At 46.9% G+C, this 17,015-nt stretch overlaps 1 protein-coding gene across 6 annotated transcripts in view; it reads left to right on the top strand.

Moving 5' to 3' along the window:
• The window catches only part of CPLANE1 (ciliogenesis and planar polarity effector complex subunit 1), a 1,992,329-nt gene that overhangs the window by 1,672,397 nt on the left and 302,917 nt on the right, over positions 1-17,015 (top strand). For 5 of the 6 annotated variants that reach the window (XM_069221234.1, XM_069221235.1, XM_069221237.1 and 2 more), the window contains one exon: positions 16,438-16,596. In XM_069221234.1, coding sequence (XP_069077335.1) covers positions 16,438-16,596 — 159 coding nt within the window. The remainder of the gene's footprint in view (positions 1-16,437; positions 16,597-17,015) is intronic. The other variant, XM_069221236.1, reaches the window with a different exon arrangement.

Here is a 17,015-nt window from a genome sequence, read left to right as displayed (position 1 = left end):
CGTTGGGGAGGGTGGTGAGTGGGGTCCTGTTATCGTAGATGTTGGGCGCCTATGATGAAGAGCTTCGGAGAATAATAATTGTCATGCCGACTTAACAGTGGATTTCTGGTTTGTTTTGCTGCCGGGCATCGCCTCGTCAGTCTGTATGGGTTGTCCAGCTGATTCCAGGGTTTTCCTCAGAGTCTAGCGGAAACAGCGTTGCGCAGTCAGTCGGCTCTTGCCTTGTTCTATCTTTTTTTATGTTCTTTTTTTTTTCCTTTTTCTTTTTTCTTTCTTTTCCCTCTTTTTCCCTCCTCTTTTTTGGGTTTTTAGGGTTTAGGTGGTGGAAGGATGTTTGATCCTTTTTCTGTCCCCGGATATGTTTGGGGGGGGGGGAGGATTTTTTAGTTTATTTCTTCTTTCTTCTCCCCTTTTTTTTTTTCTTTCCCCCCCCTTCGCCTCCCCTCTCCTCCCTCCCCCTTTCTTTTTTCTTGGTTCTTAGTTCTCTTCTTCCCCTTTTCTGTTGTCTTTCTTCTTCCTTACCTCGTTTTATTTTCCCTTACTCCCCTTCTTCTCTTGTTTCCGCGTCTTTATTCCTTTATTTCTTTACTATTGTTTACTATTGTTTAGAGGGTCCTGGTTCACTCCTCCTGTACCCCTCTCCCCCTCTCCTCGTTCCCCTCGCTGCTCTCCAGCGCTGTCTTCTTTTCTCTCCCGTTCCCCCTGGGGGGGGCCAGATGGAGGATAAATGCTCGCCGTCTCCCTCTGAAAGTCGGGTACGGAGGGTTGTGCCTGCGGCTCCAGTCGCCGCAATGGTAGGGAGGCCGTCTCCTCTCTCGACTCGAGAGCGCGGCTCCTCCCCCGCAGTTGGGCCTACCTCAATGTTGTGCACCGTAGGTCCCCTGGTGCTCCGGAGCATGTCTCCACTTGAGATCGGAGGTCCTGGGCATTGGGCGGCTTCTCTGGGTCTCCCGAGCAGGGTTCCTCCACCCTTAGGAGAGCCGATTTTCTGGTCGGAGAGACGCGGCTCCGCCCTCTCTGTAGGCCATTTTTTTTTTTTTTTTCCTCTGGGGCGCGCTGCCGGCCGGCAGAGTCTCGGCGGCCGGTTGTTAAGGTTCGGGTCGAAAGCTCGGCGGTTGTGGAGGGGTTTCGACATGTGTTTAGGCGATTTTCCGTCCTCCGCAAGGCCCCCGCCGCCTCCTCAGGACCGCTGCGGCGCGGAGCTCGGGACTTAGGCGGCCATCTTCTTTCGTGGCCCGGCCACGCCCCCGGGGAATGTATTTTCAATGGCATGGTACAGAATCTTTGCCTATGCTTTTCCGCCCATTCCCCGGATTCCAATGGTTCTCACCAAGATGAAGATCGAACCTTGCACAGTGATCTTAATAGCCCCTACATGGCTTCAACAGCACAGGTTTACAGATCTTCTCCTGTTCTGAGTGAAGCTTCACATCCCACTGAAGGTATCTCCACATCTGACCATGAACAAAGGGCAAGTCTTAACCTGAATCCTGGATCCCTACACTTATCAGCATGGCTCCTGAGCACAATGAGTATGCACATCTAGACAACACTCCAGGGTGCAAGGAAATACTCTCAGGGGCCAGAGCAGACATGTAAGTGGAAGAGATTCTGTATGTGGTGTCAACAACAACAGATACATCCTATATCATCTTCACTGGATAAACTATTGCCATACCTGTTGCAGCTAGCATGTTCAAGCCTAGCTCATGCCTTCATCAGGGTTCATCTAGCAGCCATCTCGTCTTTTAGACGCTCATATAATTTGCCCTCTTTGTGGTCCTCCAGACTCCTCAAGCAATTTCTAAAAGGCTTATTCAGAGTCTTCCCACCTTTCAGGCCTCCTCTTCCTTCATGACATCTTAACATAGTCCTTGCGCAGCTCGTGAAACAACCATTTGAGCCAATCAACAGAGCTACCTTAAAATGTAAGTCATGGAAGTTAGCTCTTCTGATAGCTCTAATATAAGCCAGACAGGTCAGTGAGATCCAAGCACTGACAATTCAGGAACCCTTCTTACAAATTAACGAAGATAGAATAGTTCTACTCACAAACCCATGATTTATACCTAAAGTTCCCTCGGACTTTCATATCAGTGAACCGCTTGTCCTAAAGACATTCTTCCCAAGCCCTGCAATGCCAACAGAGAGGGCTCTTCATTCGTTAGATGTAAAAAGTTGTAAAAAGTTCTACCTGGACAGCACCAAATCCTTCCTTAAGACTAGCCAATTGTTTGTGGCTTACAGTGCACCTAGAAATGGTCAACCTCTTCCCAAACAAAGCTGTGGGCCAGGTCTGCCATCCGACCATCCTACGGTTAGTTCTACACATTGTTTATCTCAAAAAGTATCTAAAAGGAAATGTTTATATACTGTATAGTTTCTAGTTACAGAGCTAAGCACCTGTGTTTTGAGTTTTATATATATATATATATATTTACTCAAAGATCTTATTCATATTCTTTGAAGTACTCATAGCTAACACTACATTCTCTTCCAGGGGATCCTCATCAATAGTCATAAACATTGAATATTCCCGCCCTTGTGCGGGGACCCCGGAGCATATATAAAATATATACACATTATACATGTGTAACAAACAGTCATGCAGGCTATCATGTTAAAAACAGGCTAAAATGCTTTATTTCTATGAAGGTTTTTTTTTTTTTTTTTTTTTTTTTTAAATACTACAATAGAGCCTAAATAAGTACCCAAGCTCCTAAAACTAGACTTGGGGAAGTAAGCAGTAGCAAACTCTAGTGAAAAAATAGAGAAAACTGCATTGAAAAACAATGAAGCATTCTTAGCCAATAGGCTGCATGTAGGTTAACACAGGAGAACCATAAAAACTTTGGCACTGTGCCTTTAAGACCCTGAGCACCTCCAGTATCCCACCATGCCTCAGGGGTGAAGGAAAGGTGACAGTTGGTTCACAGTTAGGTCAGTTCTTTTTTCCGGCTTCTTCTGAGAGGATCCTGGAGCATTGAGCTCTCAGTTTTTCTGAGTTTTCCTCAGAAAAATTCTTTAAAAAAGCGTTTTTTCACTTTTCACTCGACAAGTAACATCTTTGTCTGAGCTAGGAAGGTTTTTTCTGACAGAAAAATGCCTTCTCTTTTTGTCAAATGCCCTGCTTGTGGGAAGAAGAAGGCCCAGTCAGATCCCCACTCTCTGTGCATAGTGTGCCTGCCTCAGAGTCACTGCCCTGACACTTGTAAGTACTGTAAGAACATGTCTAGGAGGACTCTGAAAGACAGAGAGAAGATCCGACTTCATGCGCTTCAGGAGAGGAAAAGAACATCGTCCTCCTCACTCCCCAGGCACCCAGAAGGCCATTCTCAGGAGAGAATGGCCCGGTCGACGTCGACAGGTAGGAAAATACCTGTTTGTTCACCGTCGACGTCGTCGCTACCACCGTCCCACCGGCATAGATCGCCGTCGACGGCGACACACCCGACGTCGAAGGGAACGGCGTCGAGGGAACATCAGAGCAGGGGCAGGTCTCCGTCGACGGCAGCCCGCCGATCGACGTCGAGCCATCGCCGGCATGCCCGGTCGCCGCCAAAGGCTGTGCGCCCCCCGACGTCAGGACACATGACGTCGAGATCTCCACGACGGCACGAGAAACATCCGCCGTCAACCTCCCATCGCTCCATGTCGAGGCACACGACGGCGAGCAGGTCGAGGTCCAAGGAACGCCGTTCGACGTCAAGGCACTCAACGTCGAGGCAATCAACGTCGAGGCAGGACCGACCGACTGGGCGTCCTTCGACGTCGAAACAGCCATCGACGTCGACGCAGGTTTTACCTGTCCAACAGGGAGCAGAACATCGCCCCTCGCCAGACAAGGCTCCGTCTCCAGTGGTCTCCATACCGAGCGACTCTTCTCGGTCAAGAGCATCTCCTGGGCATGTCTCGCCCATCAACCTATCTCCGAGATGGCTGGAGAGCCTCAACAGACCAGCGGCCTCCCCAGATTCGCAATATTCGCGAATGTATTCACCCACTGCCTCCCCGCCAAGAACGCCGACAGCCGGGGCGGAACGGGCTCGTTCAGCTCCTCGACAGCCGACCGCGAGGCCTAGGCGCTCGGCTACAGCGTCCCGCAGCAGATCTCGCTCTCAACGGAGATCCAGGTCGCGCTCAAGAAGATCACCCTCTTGGTCTTCATCAGGTTCTTCTGTCGGGCGTTACTCACCTACTCATACAGATTCACCACCTGCTAGAGTCTCACCAGTGGATGACATAACCACTTTCAACGAGGTGTTGCTAAGAGGAGCGCAGAAACTCAATATAGAGGTTCCAGAACCGTCTACCTCCTCATCAATCATCTTTGAGACGCTACAACAGAGATCAGCGTCGAAAAAGTTGCTGCCTCTAGTGCCTGGTTTGTTGCAGCCAACCATGGACACTTTTCTGGCCCCAGCCTCGCTTAAGTCTGCCCCGGCTCGGATTCTTAAAAAGTACAAGGCTCCAGAGCAAGACCCTTTATTCCTTAGGAAGGATCCGCCACCAGACTCAGTGATCATAGCTGCCGCCCGAAAGACCCACTCGGTGGCATCTTCATCCACGGTATCCCCGGATAAAGAGAGCAGGCATTTAGACTCTCTGGGAAGAAAGATGTGCGGGACAGCGGCTTCAGCAATGAAGGTCTCTAGTGCGTCTGCGCTCCTGGGCAGGTACGATCGTTCTCTGTGGGATTCCCTCAGTAGATTTACAGAAAAACTGCCCAGAGAAGACAGGCAAGATTTCCAAGAGATTCTACTGGAAGGATGCCTGGTATCTAACCAAGTTATCAGCGCGGCAGCGGATGGGGCGGATTTGGCGGCTCATGGGTACGCACATGGTATCTGTGCGAGGAGATCTTCCTGGCTGAGGCTCACTGGCTTGAAACAGGAGGCACAACAACGTATCCTGAATCTCCCATTTGCCGGGAATTCTCTATTCGGTGCCCATGCAGACGAAGAGATGGCCCGCATGAAGACCGAGGTGGATACCATGAAGGCGGTAGGCCTCGAAAGAAGGAAAGATTTCAGGCGGAGGTACAGACCGTACGATAGACGCCCTTTCCAACAGAGGGTTCAAACCCCTCATTGGTCGCAAAGGTCTCAGAAACGACAGGGACGCCCTCTGTTTCAGCGAAGAAACACAAGGGAGCGAGGGTCAAGCAGACCTCAACAGTCCACTCCAAAAGCACCCACTAAGCAATGAAGTCTCGCTTCCCTCGACATTGTACACCACTCCGGTGGGGGGAAGTATTATTGCTCATCTTCACGAGTGGCACTCTATCACAAGAGACAAATGGGTGCTCAATATTGTCGAACATGGCTATTCTCTCCTTTTCAAGCAGCCTCCACCACACTTGCCACCAACCAAACACAATCCGGCTCATCTCACCTTGCTACGCAAGGAGGCTCTCGCCCTCCTAAGAAAGAATGCCATAGAAAGGGTTCCACCTGCCCACAGAGGAAAGGGGGTCTACTCCCGTTAGTTTCTAGTAGCAAAGAAGGGTCAACAGGGCGTTTTCAGGCCAATCCTGGATCTAAGACTGCTGAACAAATACATAAGAAAGCAGAAGTTCAGAATGCTAGCGCTTCACCAAATTTTCCCTCAACTGCATCAGGGAGACTGGATGTGCTCCATCGACCTGCAGGATGCGTATTTCCACATCCCAATAGCTCCAAAGCATCGAAAATTCCTGCGCTTTCGAGTAGCGTTACAGCATTACCAGTTCAGGGTTCTACCCTTTGGCCTGAAATCTGCTCCAAGAGTTTTCTCGAAATGTATGGCAGTGGTGGCGGCGCATCTATGAAGACAAAGGATATACATATATCCATACCTAGACGACTGGCTACTAAAGGCTTCTTCTCCGGAGCAGGCGAGAAGCCATTGGGACATTGTACTAGGAGTTTGCGAAGCTCTAGGTCTTCAGGTCAATTACCAGAAGTCAACCTTGACTCCAACGCAGAGTCTTCACTACCTAGGAGCTATCATAAACACAGAACTACAAAAAGTGTATCCTTCGGAGGAACGACTGTCCTCAATAAACAAGAAGTGCCAGGACCTGTTGAAAGCCAGCGCACCTACGGCACGTCAGGTGACATCACTACTGGGCTCCATGGCATCGTGCATCTTTATTGTCCCAAATGCCAGACTCCACATGAGACCCCTCCAAGAGGCATTGGAGGCCAATTGGAGCCAAAGAACAGGTCGCTGGGAAGACACAATGCGGCTACCGGAGGTAGCACTTCAGTCATTGAGATGGTGGATGCACAGACCTCACCTGTCAGTGGGCGCTCCGTTTCACCAGGTACTTCCATCCGACACTCTGGTAACGGATGCGTCTCTTCAGGGATGGGGGGCTCATCTGGGTCCTTTTCAAGCGCAGGGTCTGTGGTCAGACAAGGAGAAGCAGTACCACATCAATCTGCTAGAACTCAGAGCGGTCCATCTAGCTCTCAAGTCTTTCACACCGATAATTCAGGGGAAAACTCTATTGATACAGACGGACAATACAACCACGATGTATTACTTGAACAAACAAGGGGGAACGAGATCCCTACCCCTTTCACGAGAGTCCAAAGCGATATGGCATTGGCTCCTGGCCAGAGGAATGTCAATCACAGCAGTTCACCTGCCAGGTCAGCAGAACGTAGAAGCAGACTTTCTAAGCAGACACCTGGAGGACGTTCACGATTGGGTCCTGCACGACGAAGTCGCAGAATACATCTTCGCGCAATGGGGTCGGCCTCAACTGGACCTCTTCGCAGACGATGTAAACAGGAAATGCCCAGACTTCGCATCCAGGTTCTACCGTCCGGGATCTCGAGGGAATGCCCTGTTGATCGACTGGTCAGGGACATTTCTTTACGCTTTTCCGCCGATTCCCCTCATTCCGGCAGTAATCAGCAAACTTTACGGATCCAGGACCAGAATGATTCTTATAGCGCCACAATGGCCTCGACAATTCTGGTACACGGATCTCCTCAACCTGTCGGAAAAACCTCACAGGAGGCTGCCGTGCAGACCGGATCTTCTGAGCAGAATGGAGGGCAGGATTCTGCATCCCAACCTACCCTCTCTGAGCTTAACAGCATGGCTCCTGAATTCCTGCAGTATGGGCACCTAGGACTCTCGCAGGAGTGCATGAACATCTTGAAAGAGTCCAAACGGCCTTCCACGCGGCGTTCCTACGCTTTTAAGTGGAAGAGATTCTACATATGGTGCTGTCAGCAAGGCCATAATCCCATACGGGTGCAGGAGGACGTCATACTGTCCTATTTGCTTCACCTAGCGAAATCCGGTCTGCAGGTATCATCTATTAAGGTACATTTGTCTGCTATTACTGCCTATCGCAAGTCACCTTCTCAGGAATCCTTCTTTACGAAACCTGTAGTCAAGGATTTCTTAGAAGGTTTGAAGAAAGTTTTTCCGCCAATTCGGAGGCCTTCTCCTCCGTGGGAACTGAACATAGTCCTAGCAAAACTTATGGGCCCTCCTTTCGAGCCTATCCATAAGGCCTCCTTACAACACCTTACGTGGAAAACGGCTTTTCTGGTGGCCATTACTTCAGCGAGGAGGGTCAGTGAGATCCAGGCCTTGTCTGCAAAAGAACCGTACACGGTTTTTCATGACAATAGAGTAGTTCTACGAACTCACCCATCTTTCCTTCCGAAGGTGGTGTCAGAATTCCATATTAATCAGACCATAACTTTACCGACGTTCTTTCCCAATCCGGAAACTCCGGCTGAGAAAGCATTGCACTCATTAGACTTGAAAAGAGTGCTGAAATTTTATCTGGACAAGACAAAATCGATTAGACACTCTAACCGCTTGTTTGTGAACTATGGTCATTTAAGGACAGGAGAAGCAGCATCTAAGCGAACAATATCAAGATGGATAGTTTCTTGTATTGTTAATACTTACCAGCTAGCTAATAGACAATTGCTAGCGCGGCCTAGAGCGCATTCCACAAGGGGAAAAGCGGCTACTGCTGCTCTCCTTAACAATGTTCCTATATCTGAGATTTGTAAGGCTGCTACATGGAAGTCTGTCCATACTTTTACAAGACATTATTGTTTAGACTCAGATGCAAGAGCGGATGCCCAAGTGGGGCAGGCCTCTCTAAGGAATTTATTTGCGTAAGACATGTCTATTCCTGCACTTCTATCGGACAGTCCGCTGGGTTTAGGGATGGGCTTGCTAATCTATTCAATGTTTATGACTATTGATGAGGATCCCCTGGAAGAGAAGGATAAGTTACTTACCTGTAAATCCTAGTTCTCTTCCAGGGGTATCCTCATCAAAGTCATAAACAACCCACCCTCCTCCCCGGACGCACGTCTACTGGAAGTGCAGGACAGACAGTATTTTGATTCAATTATACAAATTGTCACCGTAAAAAGAACTGACCTAACTGTGAACCAACTGTCACCTTTCCTTCACCCCTGAGGCATGGTGGGATACTGGAGGTGCTCAGGGTCTTAAAGGCACAGTGCCAAAGTTTTTATGGTTCTCCTGTGTTAACCTACATGCAGCCTATTGGCTAAGAATGCTTCATTGTTTTTCAATGCAGTTTTCTCTATTTTTTCACTAGAGTTTGCTACTGCTTACTTCCCCAAGTCTAGTTTTAGGAGCTTGGGTACTTATTTAGGCTCTATTGTAGTATTTAAAAAAAAAAAAAAAAAAAAAAAAAAAAAAAAACCTTCATAGAAATAAAGCATTTTAGCCTGTTTTTAACATGATAGCCTGCATGACTGTTTGTTACACATGTATAATGTGTATATATTTTATATATGCTCCGGGGTCCCCGCACAAGGGCGGGAATATTCAATGTTTATGACTTTGATGAGGATACCCCTGGAAGAGAACTAGGATTTACAGGTAAGTAACTTATCCATATGCATCACTACTGCTTACTACTCTGATTCAAGCATGTGAATCTCTGAAAGTTCCAGTACTGGAGTATGAAAATAAGTTACTTACCAGTAACTATATTTCTCCAGTATTGGAATCTTTCATAGATTCACATGCAACCCACCCACCTCGCCGGAGAAGCTCACTGTTAGTGCTCTGAAAAATCTGAGGTACAGGAGCTTCTCTCAGGATTGTTCTAATGGGTGGCATCAGTTGATTGGTGGACTCTCAGCTTTAGTCATTTTTTCAAAATGACTCTGATGGGCTCAGGCCTTTATGTTTAGTTCTGTTTCAACAGTACTTTATAAAGGTACCATGGACTCCCCATCTCGACGACGGGAATTATTCAAGCATGTGAATCTATGAAATATTACATTACTGGATAAATATGGTTACAGGTAAGTAACTTACTTTCTTCCTAGTCACATATACACCCAGCACAAAGACACCACTCCTGTGCTGTGCAGCACTTCACAACAAACCCATGTAGGCAGAGGGTGAGTTAAGCACACAGTAGCAGAATTGTAAATATGAGTGAGCCAGTAGGCTTCACTCTAGTGACACAGGTTAAAAAGGACCTTTCCACTCCTAATGATCACTACATAGTATGCTACCACCATAGCGCCATGCTGCTTAACTCCTGGGAAAAATAGTAACCTCTCACCACTATGAGGGTAGCGCTTTGGATGCCTCTCCCGGTCCAACAAGACTGCAATCTGTGAGACCCAACTATGTCATGGCACACACGCATAATCAGTGTTTGCCTATGACAACAAAATAAGTATTAGGGATCCAGATATCAGTACAGGTGGGTATTCGGGGCCGGGGTGCACGTCCCTTACCATGCAGAGGACGTTTCTGTCCCAACACATAACAAATACAAAAAAAATATTTATTTTAATGAGAAGGTTGTAGCCTTTCAAAATTAAACTAAGGCCACCTATAGTCTATACTATATTGTATTTGATACACTTACACTTCTCCCATGAATTAATCTGAGGATACTTGCTTAATTTGTAGCCACCAGTTAAATATTCTTCACATTTACTGGCCTTTTAAAATATATAATTCCCTTCTTTATCTATATGCACATTATTAATCTGTTAATATTACTTAATTTCCTAATGAGTAGGTTTCTTGGACCTCCATGGGTCTCTGGACCACAGGTTAAAAGATCCAGTGTGCTAGAGGGATTATGTAAGCATTGACAAGGATTGAGCTGATTGAGGATCCTTGTGGAAGTCCACAGATGAGGTTGTGAGTATCTGAAGAGTCGGCCCAATAATGAACATTCCATTGGGCCGGCGGGCGGAAACACTGTTCCTGGACATTGCCGACGTCAATGTCGCAGTGCGGGGAATGCTGCAGCACCCGTCACTCATATCGCTGCCCGTAAATCGGGCAGTGACATGCGCGACAGGGATGTGCACGGGGGCCCTTGCATGGGCAGTGTGGAGGCACCCAGGGGGGCCCCGAAGCACCCATTCCACCAGCCTTTCCCTGGCAGGGAACACCGCCAGGGAAAGGCTGGGTGAACACAGGTTCTTTATCCGGTGGGCAGCACTGATTGCAGCGCTGCCCTGTCAGATAAGGAACTCCGCCGTTGTCAAGCTGCCTGGCGGTGGCGGAGTTCTGCCTGTGGCGGTCTCCCTGTGTTCACAATATGGTGTTCCAGACCGTCATGCCGGTGGCGGTAATTTCTGACCCTGCTGGCATGGCTGTCTGGACCGCCATGTTCATAATGTGGGCCTTTGTTTCAAAGACAGAACGCCAGGGAAATGTTTCCCCTGAAAACCACAGGATTCAAGCCGTGCCATGACTGCAGCAAAATGATTTCAGACACACACTGTCCGTGAATGGTCTTTGATTGCAACTCGAAGTTGTGCGATAAGTGTGCCCTCATGCACCCAAAGGCAATCAGAGAGCAGAGGCAAAGCAGTATATCGCAGAGCATAAGAATATGGTCCCATTTCAAAACAAAGGTGCCCCTCCAAGTCATTACGGTGTTCTCAGTTATGTGGTTGAAACCGTGCGCAGTACCTTTCCATTCAAAGTCCTCTGGTAAGTCAAAGTTAAAAATGCACCACAAATGCAAAACAGCTTATCACCATCCAGCCTCTTGAAGTCTGCCAAGAAGTTCCAAGAACTTCACTGAAAGAGTCTGGCGTCTTTGACTCTAAGATAGCCCTAAATTTGGCCCCAGCACACCCAGTTATCCCTGGGCTACTATCAACCCCGGAGCACATAGCAGCCATCAAGAAGGCCATTCTTCAAAATGCCCAGTTGCTACCTATTCCCCTGGGGTGCCTTTGAGCCACATACAATCGAAAGAGCCCCCCAGTTGGAGCTCTGTTGGCAGACCCTTCCCTTGCACTGATTGCTCTTTCGGAACCTTTATTGGGCCTGTACAGAAGCCCATCCTGAATTTTGCTCTGCCACTAAGGTCCACGCCAGTTCCTTGAGAGCCAGGGCCAATGTCAGCCACCAATACTAGCCACAATTGTGATGCCAATTTCTAACCCCAAACTGATGACCCTGAGCCTGTGCCAGGGCCTGCTTGCACTACGGAATTACAAATTTGAAACCAGTGGCTATACAGCCAGACCTACAACATTAGCTCCTCCCTTTACACCAGTACTATTAGAGGATATATGCCCTCTTTGTCTCTGATGCAATGGAGGATATACCCAGTATCCCCATTGAAGACAATCTGACCTCCCCCTCAATTACACTGATTTATTTAGATTTGCAAAATGACAGTGGGCTACATACCTTACCAGAGACAGAGCTGGACTCGCCATTTGGTGTGCCAATGGAAAAAACTGCCTCCTTTGCTTACTAGTGCAAAGAGCAGCGGAAGTGCTAGACTTGCAGTTGTGTATTCTGGAAACCAAAACCAGTTTGACTGAAATTCGAGGTACAATATAATCTGAGTCACTATTATCGTTTAATGAGGCCCTTATGGCTACTCACTGGGTCTAAGCAGTGCCAAGCACCTCCAGTCAGCTGACCTGAGACCAGATGGTACAGACCAACCTCTGGTGACCCTGACTTTTTGACGTGACAGGTAGTGCCTCAAATCCTTGTATTGGAAACATCCGCAATTAAAGTCAATCTGAATGCTTTTCCTTTAAACCCCCTAGATTGTCAATCAAATGTTTTTCTCACATAGCTTGCCTTTACGCTTTTTCAGTGCTGTGTTCCTTCTGGGTAATTACTACCATGCTTTAGGGGACATGACCAGCAAGATCATGATGACTATTCTGGAGGACCTTAGGAACTCACTGACCCAGACAATTCAAATGGACATGGCACAGCAAAGTTTGTGCTACGTGCAGGCCTAGACACCACTGACTGCATAGACAGTGCTGTTACAACTGGTGTAATGGTTAGAAGGCACACATGGATGTGAACAGCTGGGTTATCAGGTGAGGTCCAAGAGTCCCTTTGTGGATATGTCTTTCAATAGATTTAGACTGTTTGGAAAGAGGTCTGACTCGGCGCTTGAGTGATTCAAAGATAGTCGTGCCTCAGCTCCAACCCTGAAGTTATTGTCCCCAGTTAGAAACTTCCATCAGCAATAAAGAAAGTTTAGAGGCTATTTCAGAAGCCTAGTCTATCGGCAGCACCAGACTTACCAGTCAGCGCTGCAGCCAGTGCCGCCCTTCGATGGCAGATTATATGGTTGCGGTTGATGGAGTTCACACTAGCAGTGACAGTTTTCCTTAAATTCTTCCTTCCCCGGTGCAGCAGCTTCCAAGCTGCTTTGATTTGTCGTCCAAGGCCTGCAAGTACCTGATAGGGGGACAGAAAACAAAGTTTCCTCCCCAGCTGTAGCTCTATCATGTCAGACCAATGGGTTTTACAAATTGTTCAAAGGGACAATACCATGCCCGTGATTTGATCTCCACCTCCTATTACCCATACACCACAGTAATTTACAGTCTCCTGCTGACCAGAGGTGCCATCAGAAAGGTGCTAGTCTTGGAGAGGGCTGCTGTTCATGCCAAAGAAGGGCAGAGGTCTTAGGCCTGTACCGGACCTTGGGCCATTGAATGCCTTTCTGAAGGACAAATTGAAAATGCTTATTCTGGCTCAGGTCTTCTCTTCTCCAGATGCACTGAATTTTATGATGTCCCTGGACTTGCAGGATGCATATTTTCATATACCAAGTCTTTAGTTTGACAGGTTACCTGTGGCTCACAGTGTTCTGTGCCCCCGGACGGCCATTCCCCCTCCCCATGGGTGTTCACAAAGGAGATGGCTATGTTTATGGCTCACCTTCAGAGGTTGGGGTACATGAATTACCATACTTCAGTGAGAGGCTTATTGTAATACATCACAAATCACCTCTAGATAATGACTGGGCTCTTGGTTTCCTTGGAGTTCTACATCAGCGAGCCAGAGCCCCATCTGAGTCCTACTCTGAGGTTTCCCATCATAGGGTCTGTCTTGTACATGGTAGCTTTTGAGTCCTTTCCTCCATATTGTGAGTCCCTAGACATTCAGTACATGATCTTAACGTTTCACTTATCAGTGAGAATACTTCTGAGGTTTCTTGGGGTCCTGGCCTCCTGCATCCTCCTTGTCCTGTACAGCAAATGGTACATGTGGACCCCACAATGGCATGTATGTTTTCAGTGGGTCCAGCACTGCGGGTGCCTTTCTAACTCTGTCCAGATCTCACCATAAATGGGTCAGGACCTCATGTGGTAGAAGACATATGCCAACCTGACCTTCAGCCGGCCACTGTTCCTTCCCTGGCCAGACTTTACAGTTGTGGCAGATACATCACTGCTGGGGTGAGGGGTCTTCTTGGAGAGCTGTAGATCTCAGGCATCTTGTCTCCAGTGAAGAGCCAACTTTACATCAGCCGTTTGGAGTTTTGATCACTCGTTTGAGCCTGAAAACCTTCCTCTCCAGGGGAAAGATGGGACAGGTCCCAACGGACATCATGACCGCCATGTGGTACTGCAACAAGCAGGGCAGGTAGGATTCTGTGCTAGAAGGCTCTGTGTTTCTGGAGGTAGCTGGAACCGCAAAAGATGTTTCTCATAGCCAATAACCTAACAAGGTTCCTGGACGTCAGAGTGAACGAGCTGAGTGGGATTTGACTCGCTGACCACAAGTGACATCTACAGCAATGTGGCACTGGGCATCTTTGATCTGTGGGATATGCCATGGCTCTAAAAGTTCAACATGATAGAGAACGTGCTGTGTCACTGCTTCTACGAACTGTTGTTTCCTCCAAAATGCCCATTGGGAGATCCATATTATCTCCTGTTCCAACCACTGTTGTCTCCTGCCTCGAGTTCTGAGGAAAGTGTGGATAGACCGGAGAGTGTGATAGCAATAACTCCTGAGTCTGAGCATTTCTCCTCCAATCCGGTTATCCCTTCAGGGGGAACTCCTTTTCTTCAATAGCAGGGGAGCACCCTTCACCAGAATCTAAGCAGCCTTCGCATTTATGTGTGGGAAATGACTGCCTGAAGTCGTAGATGCCAAATAGAAAGGACAGGCCTGTCTTTTTATTTGCGAAACCCTACTGCGGAATCTCCGCAGTTATAAAGTTACTATTAAATTGTAGTTTGTAAATACTGACAAAGTGTAAACTTACACAAAAGTGCAAGTTTACCTTTGTGAATCATGTTGGTCATCTAGACTCTCTGCAGGCCAAACTCTCTAATTCATAGTTTCCTTTATTGTTGGCCTGGCACAGTCTCGCAGTAAGCACATGTAAGGATTACTTGTTGCCACTTTCTGCCTTATTTATGTTTACATGACCAACTCTATTTAAATCACCAGTCCAGATGAGTTTTAAGTGCCTAACGCACATGTTCCCCCTCAAGCCACTCATGCCTCAATTTGGCCCAAATCGAGCCCTTACGTTCCTTATGTGCACTTCTTCCGAGCCTGTGCCGTTGCTCACTAATACATCAGATGATCAAAAGCAGTGTTTTTTATTGCCATCACTTCAGTGCCCCGTGTTACTGAACTACAGGGGCTCTCATGCATTTCTTCTACACTACTTTCTTCCCAGGCTAATTGGTGCTGTGAACTTGGGCAGCCTTCCTACTAATGGTGGTATAATCCTTCTATGCTGGTCAATCTTTAACTCTGTCCAAATTGTTTCCTCTTCCACATCTCTTGTAAGAGGCTGAAAGGTTCCTCTGGCTTGACCCTGAGTTTCTACATTGACTATCGGCATTCAGGGTGGATTGCTGAAAAAATATCTGGATTCCGACCAGTGCTTAATTTGTGCTTGTTGTGTCCGGTGCTGAGCACCGGCACTTATTTTTGAGGGCCGGAGCTTATTCTTCTGCCTCAGGCATTTGCTGCTAGCAAAAGCCACGTATGGGAAAGATGGATGAAGGGAAAAACGAAAAAGCGTCACAAAGGGATAAAGCAGAAAGCTGCAAGAGTGAGCTTTAGGGAGGGGCTTTATATGGATTGAAAAGGCCGAGATGGCTTCAGGATTACGCCGCCTCAGTATTCCATGTTCACGCATTTAATTGCAGCAGCCGCGTGTTTGAGGAGGGCTTTGAGCACCGGCACCTTTTTATTTACAAACTAAGTACTGATTCCGACTGTTACCTGGGAATAGTCTGAAGATGAATAATCTGCTTTTAGATACAGCACTCACAACAAAGAGTGTTACCAATGGTGTGTAACCTGTTTATTTGCACTGTCTTGGAGTTTACAGTGGTTTACTCCTTCTACTGCTGGACTCCGAACACAATCTTGAACGTTGATCAGATTCCAATACACCAAGTCGTTCACTGAGTTGATTACAGCAAAATACTGATTAGACTAGTTCTAAACAAATGAACTACAGTGCAAACCTAATGGCAGCACTATTATATCTAAAAGGCAAATAAACCCTTAAGCGTCCTACCTTTTATGATCGAGGCAGGCAAATGGTTGAAGTAATTTGTTTACAGGCCAGATGCAATGTGAATGAGGTGAAGGCAAGTCTGAATTCTATAAAAGGAATAGGTTGCAATGGCAGGGTCAAGGGAGAGACACCAGTTTCATTATCTTGTCACTCATTTTCTGCTCTTTGCTGTCTTCTTGGTAGACAGATGTGTGTGTGAGATTGGGGTGTCCCTTCTCCAACTCAGCCTGGATGCAAGGTTCAGTTTTGCATAATCAGTTTAAAAAAATGTCATGGAATTTCACTTTGGTATCTACTGAGTTATGTGCAGACATTGTGTTGCCTTGTGTTTTTTTACTATTACTTTTTAATTGTATAATTCTTACAAAGCACTTTGATCTTGCATGTGATGGAGATATTACAAATGTTTGCCATTTTTGTACGAATATATAAATGGTGTTGGACTGACGTAAAATAGAAATAATAATAATATACATGTTTCCTGTTTTTTCCTAATTCCCTGAATTTTATCTACAAAAACATTAAAAATTGAACGTTTCAGTACCTGTAAATGTAGTGCTTTGCTAAGTTTTCCTATAGATTACCTTTTTGGTTTGTCATGTTTGTTTCTCATATTTCCATTCAATCAGAATTATTTTTTAATCCCGTCCGACTAGAAGATCTAATTGAAGAAGAGGAAGAAGATTCAAAATCAGAATTAATTGCCAATAATGCTTCTGCATGGCAGACTCCTGCTTATTCTGCAGTGTCAGCTGCTAATCCTGCCTCCACAACTGAAGCTTCTGCTGGTACTAGATTTGTCTTTCGCTTTTTCCTTTTCAAACGAAAATTAAATGTGTTTGACCTAGTCCTCCAGTGAATGATTCTCATATAACCAGACTCTCTAGATTACTGTCTCAGGAATTATTGGCGTAGTGTATCAAAGGGTTTTTTCCCTTTCTGTGTCAGTGGGAAAGTGCGTTAGTGCATGTGGGCCTATGTGCTAATCCTTCCAACAAGCCCCACCCCCCTCAAATCAACTATCTACTATCTGCCTCATCTCTTAGTATCTGTGTATATTTTGCCATTCGGTCACACACCATACAGTGTGATGTGTTGCTGTCATATTTAAAGGAGAGTGCACAGGAGTTACGTACGCAAGTGACACCTTATGAGCATGTGCTTCCTCCCTCCTGTTGGCCTACATTAGTGGTCCCATTAAATACCT

This window comes from Pleurodeles waltl, chromosome 1_1 (assembly GCF_031143425.1).
Source record: "Pleurodeles waltl isolate 20211129_DDA chromosome 1_1, aPleWal1.hap1.20221129, whole genome shotgun sequence".
Lineage (NCBI taxonomy): Eukaryota > Metazoa > Chordata > Amphibia > Caudata > Salamandridae > Pleurodeles > Pleurodeles waltl.
This window is presented reverse-complemented; position numbering and strand designations above follow the sequence as displayed.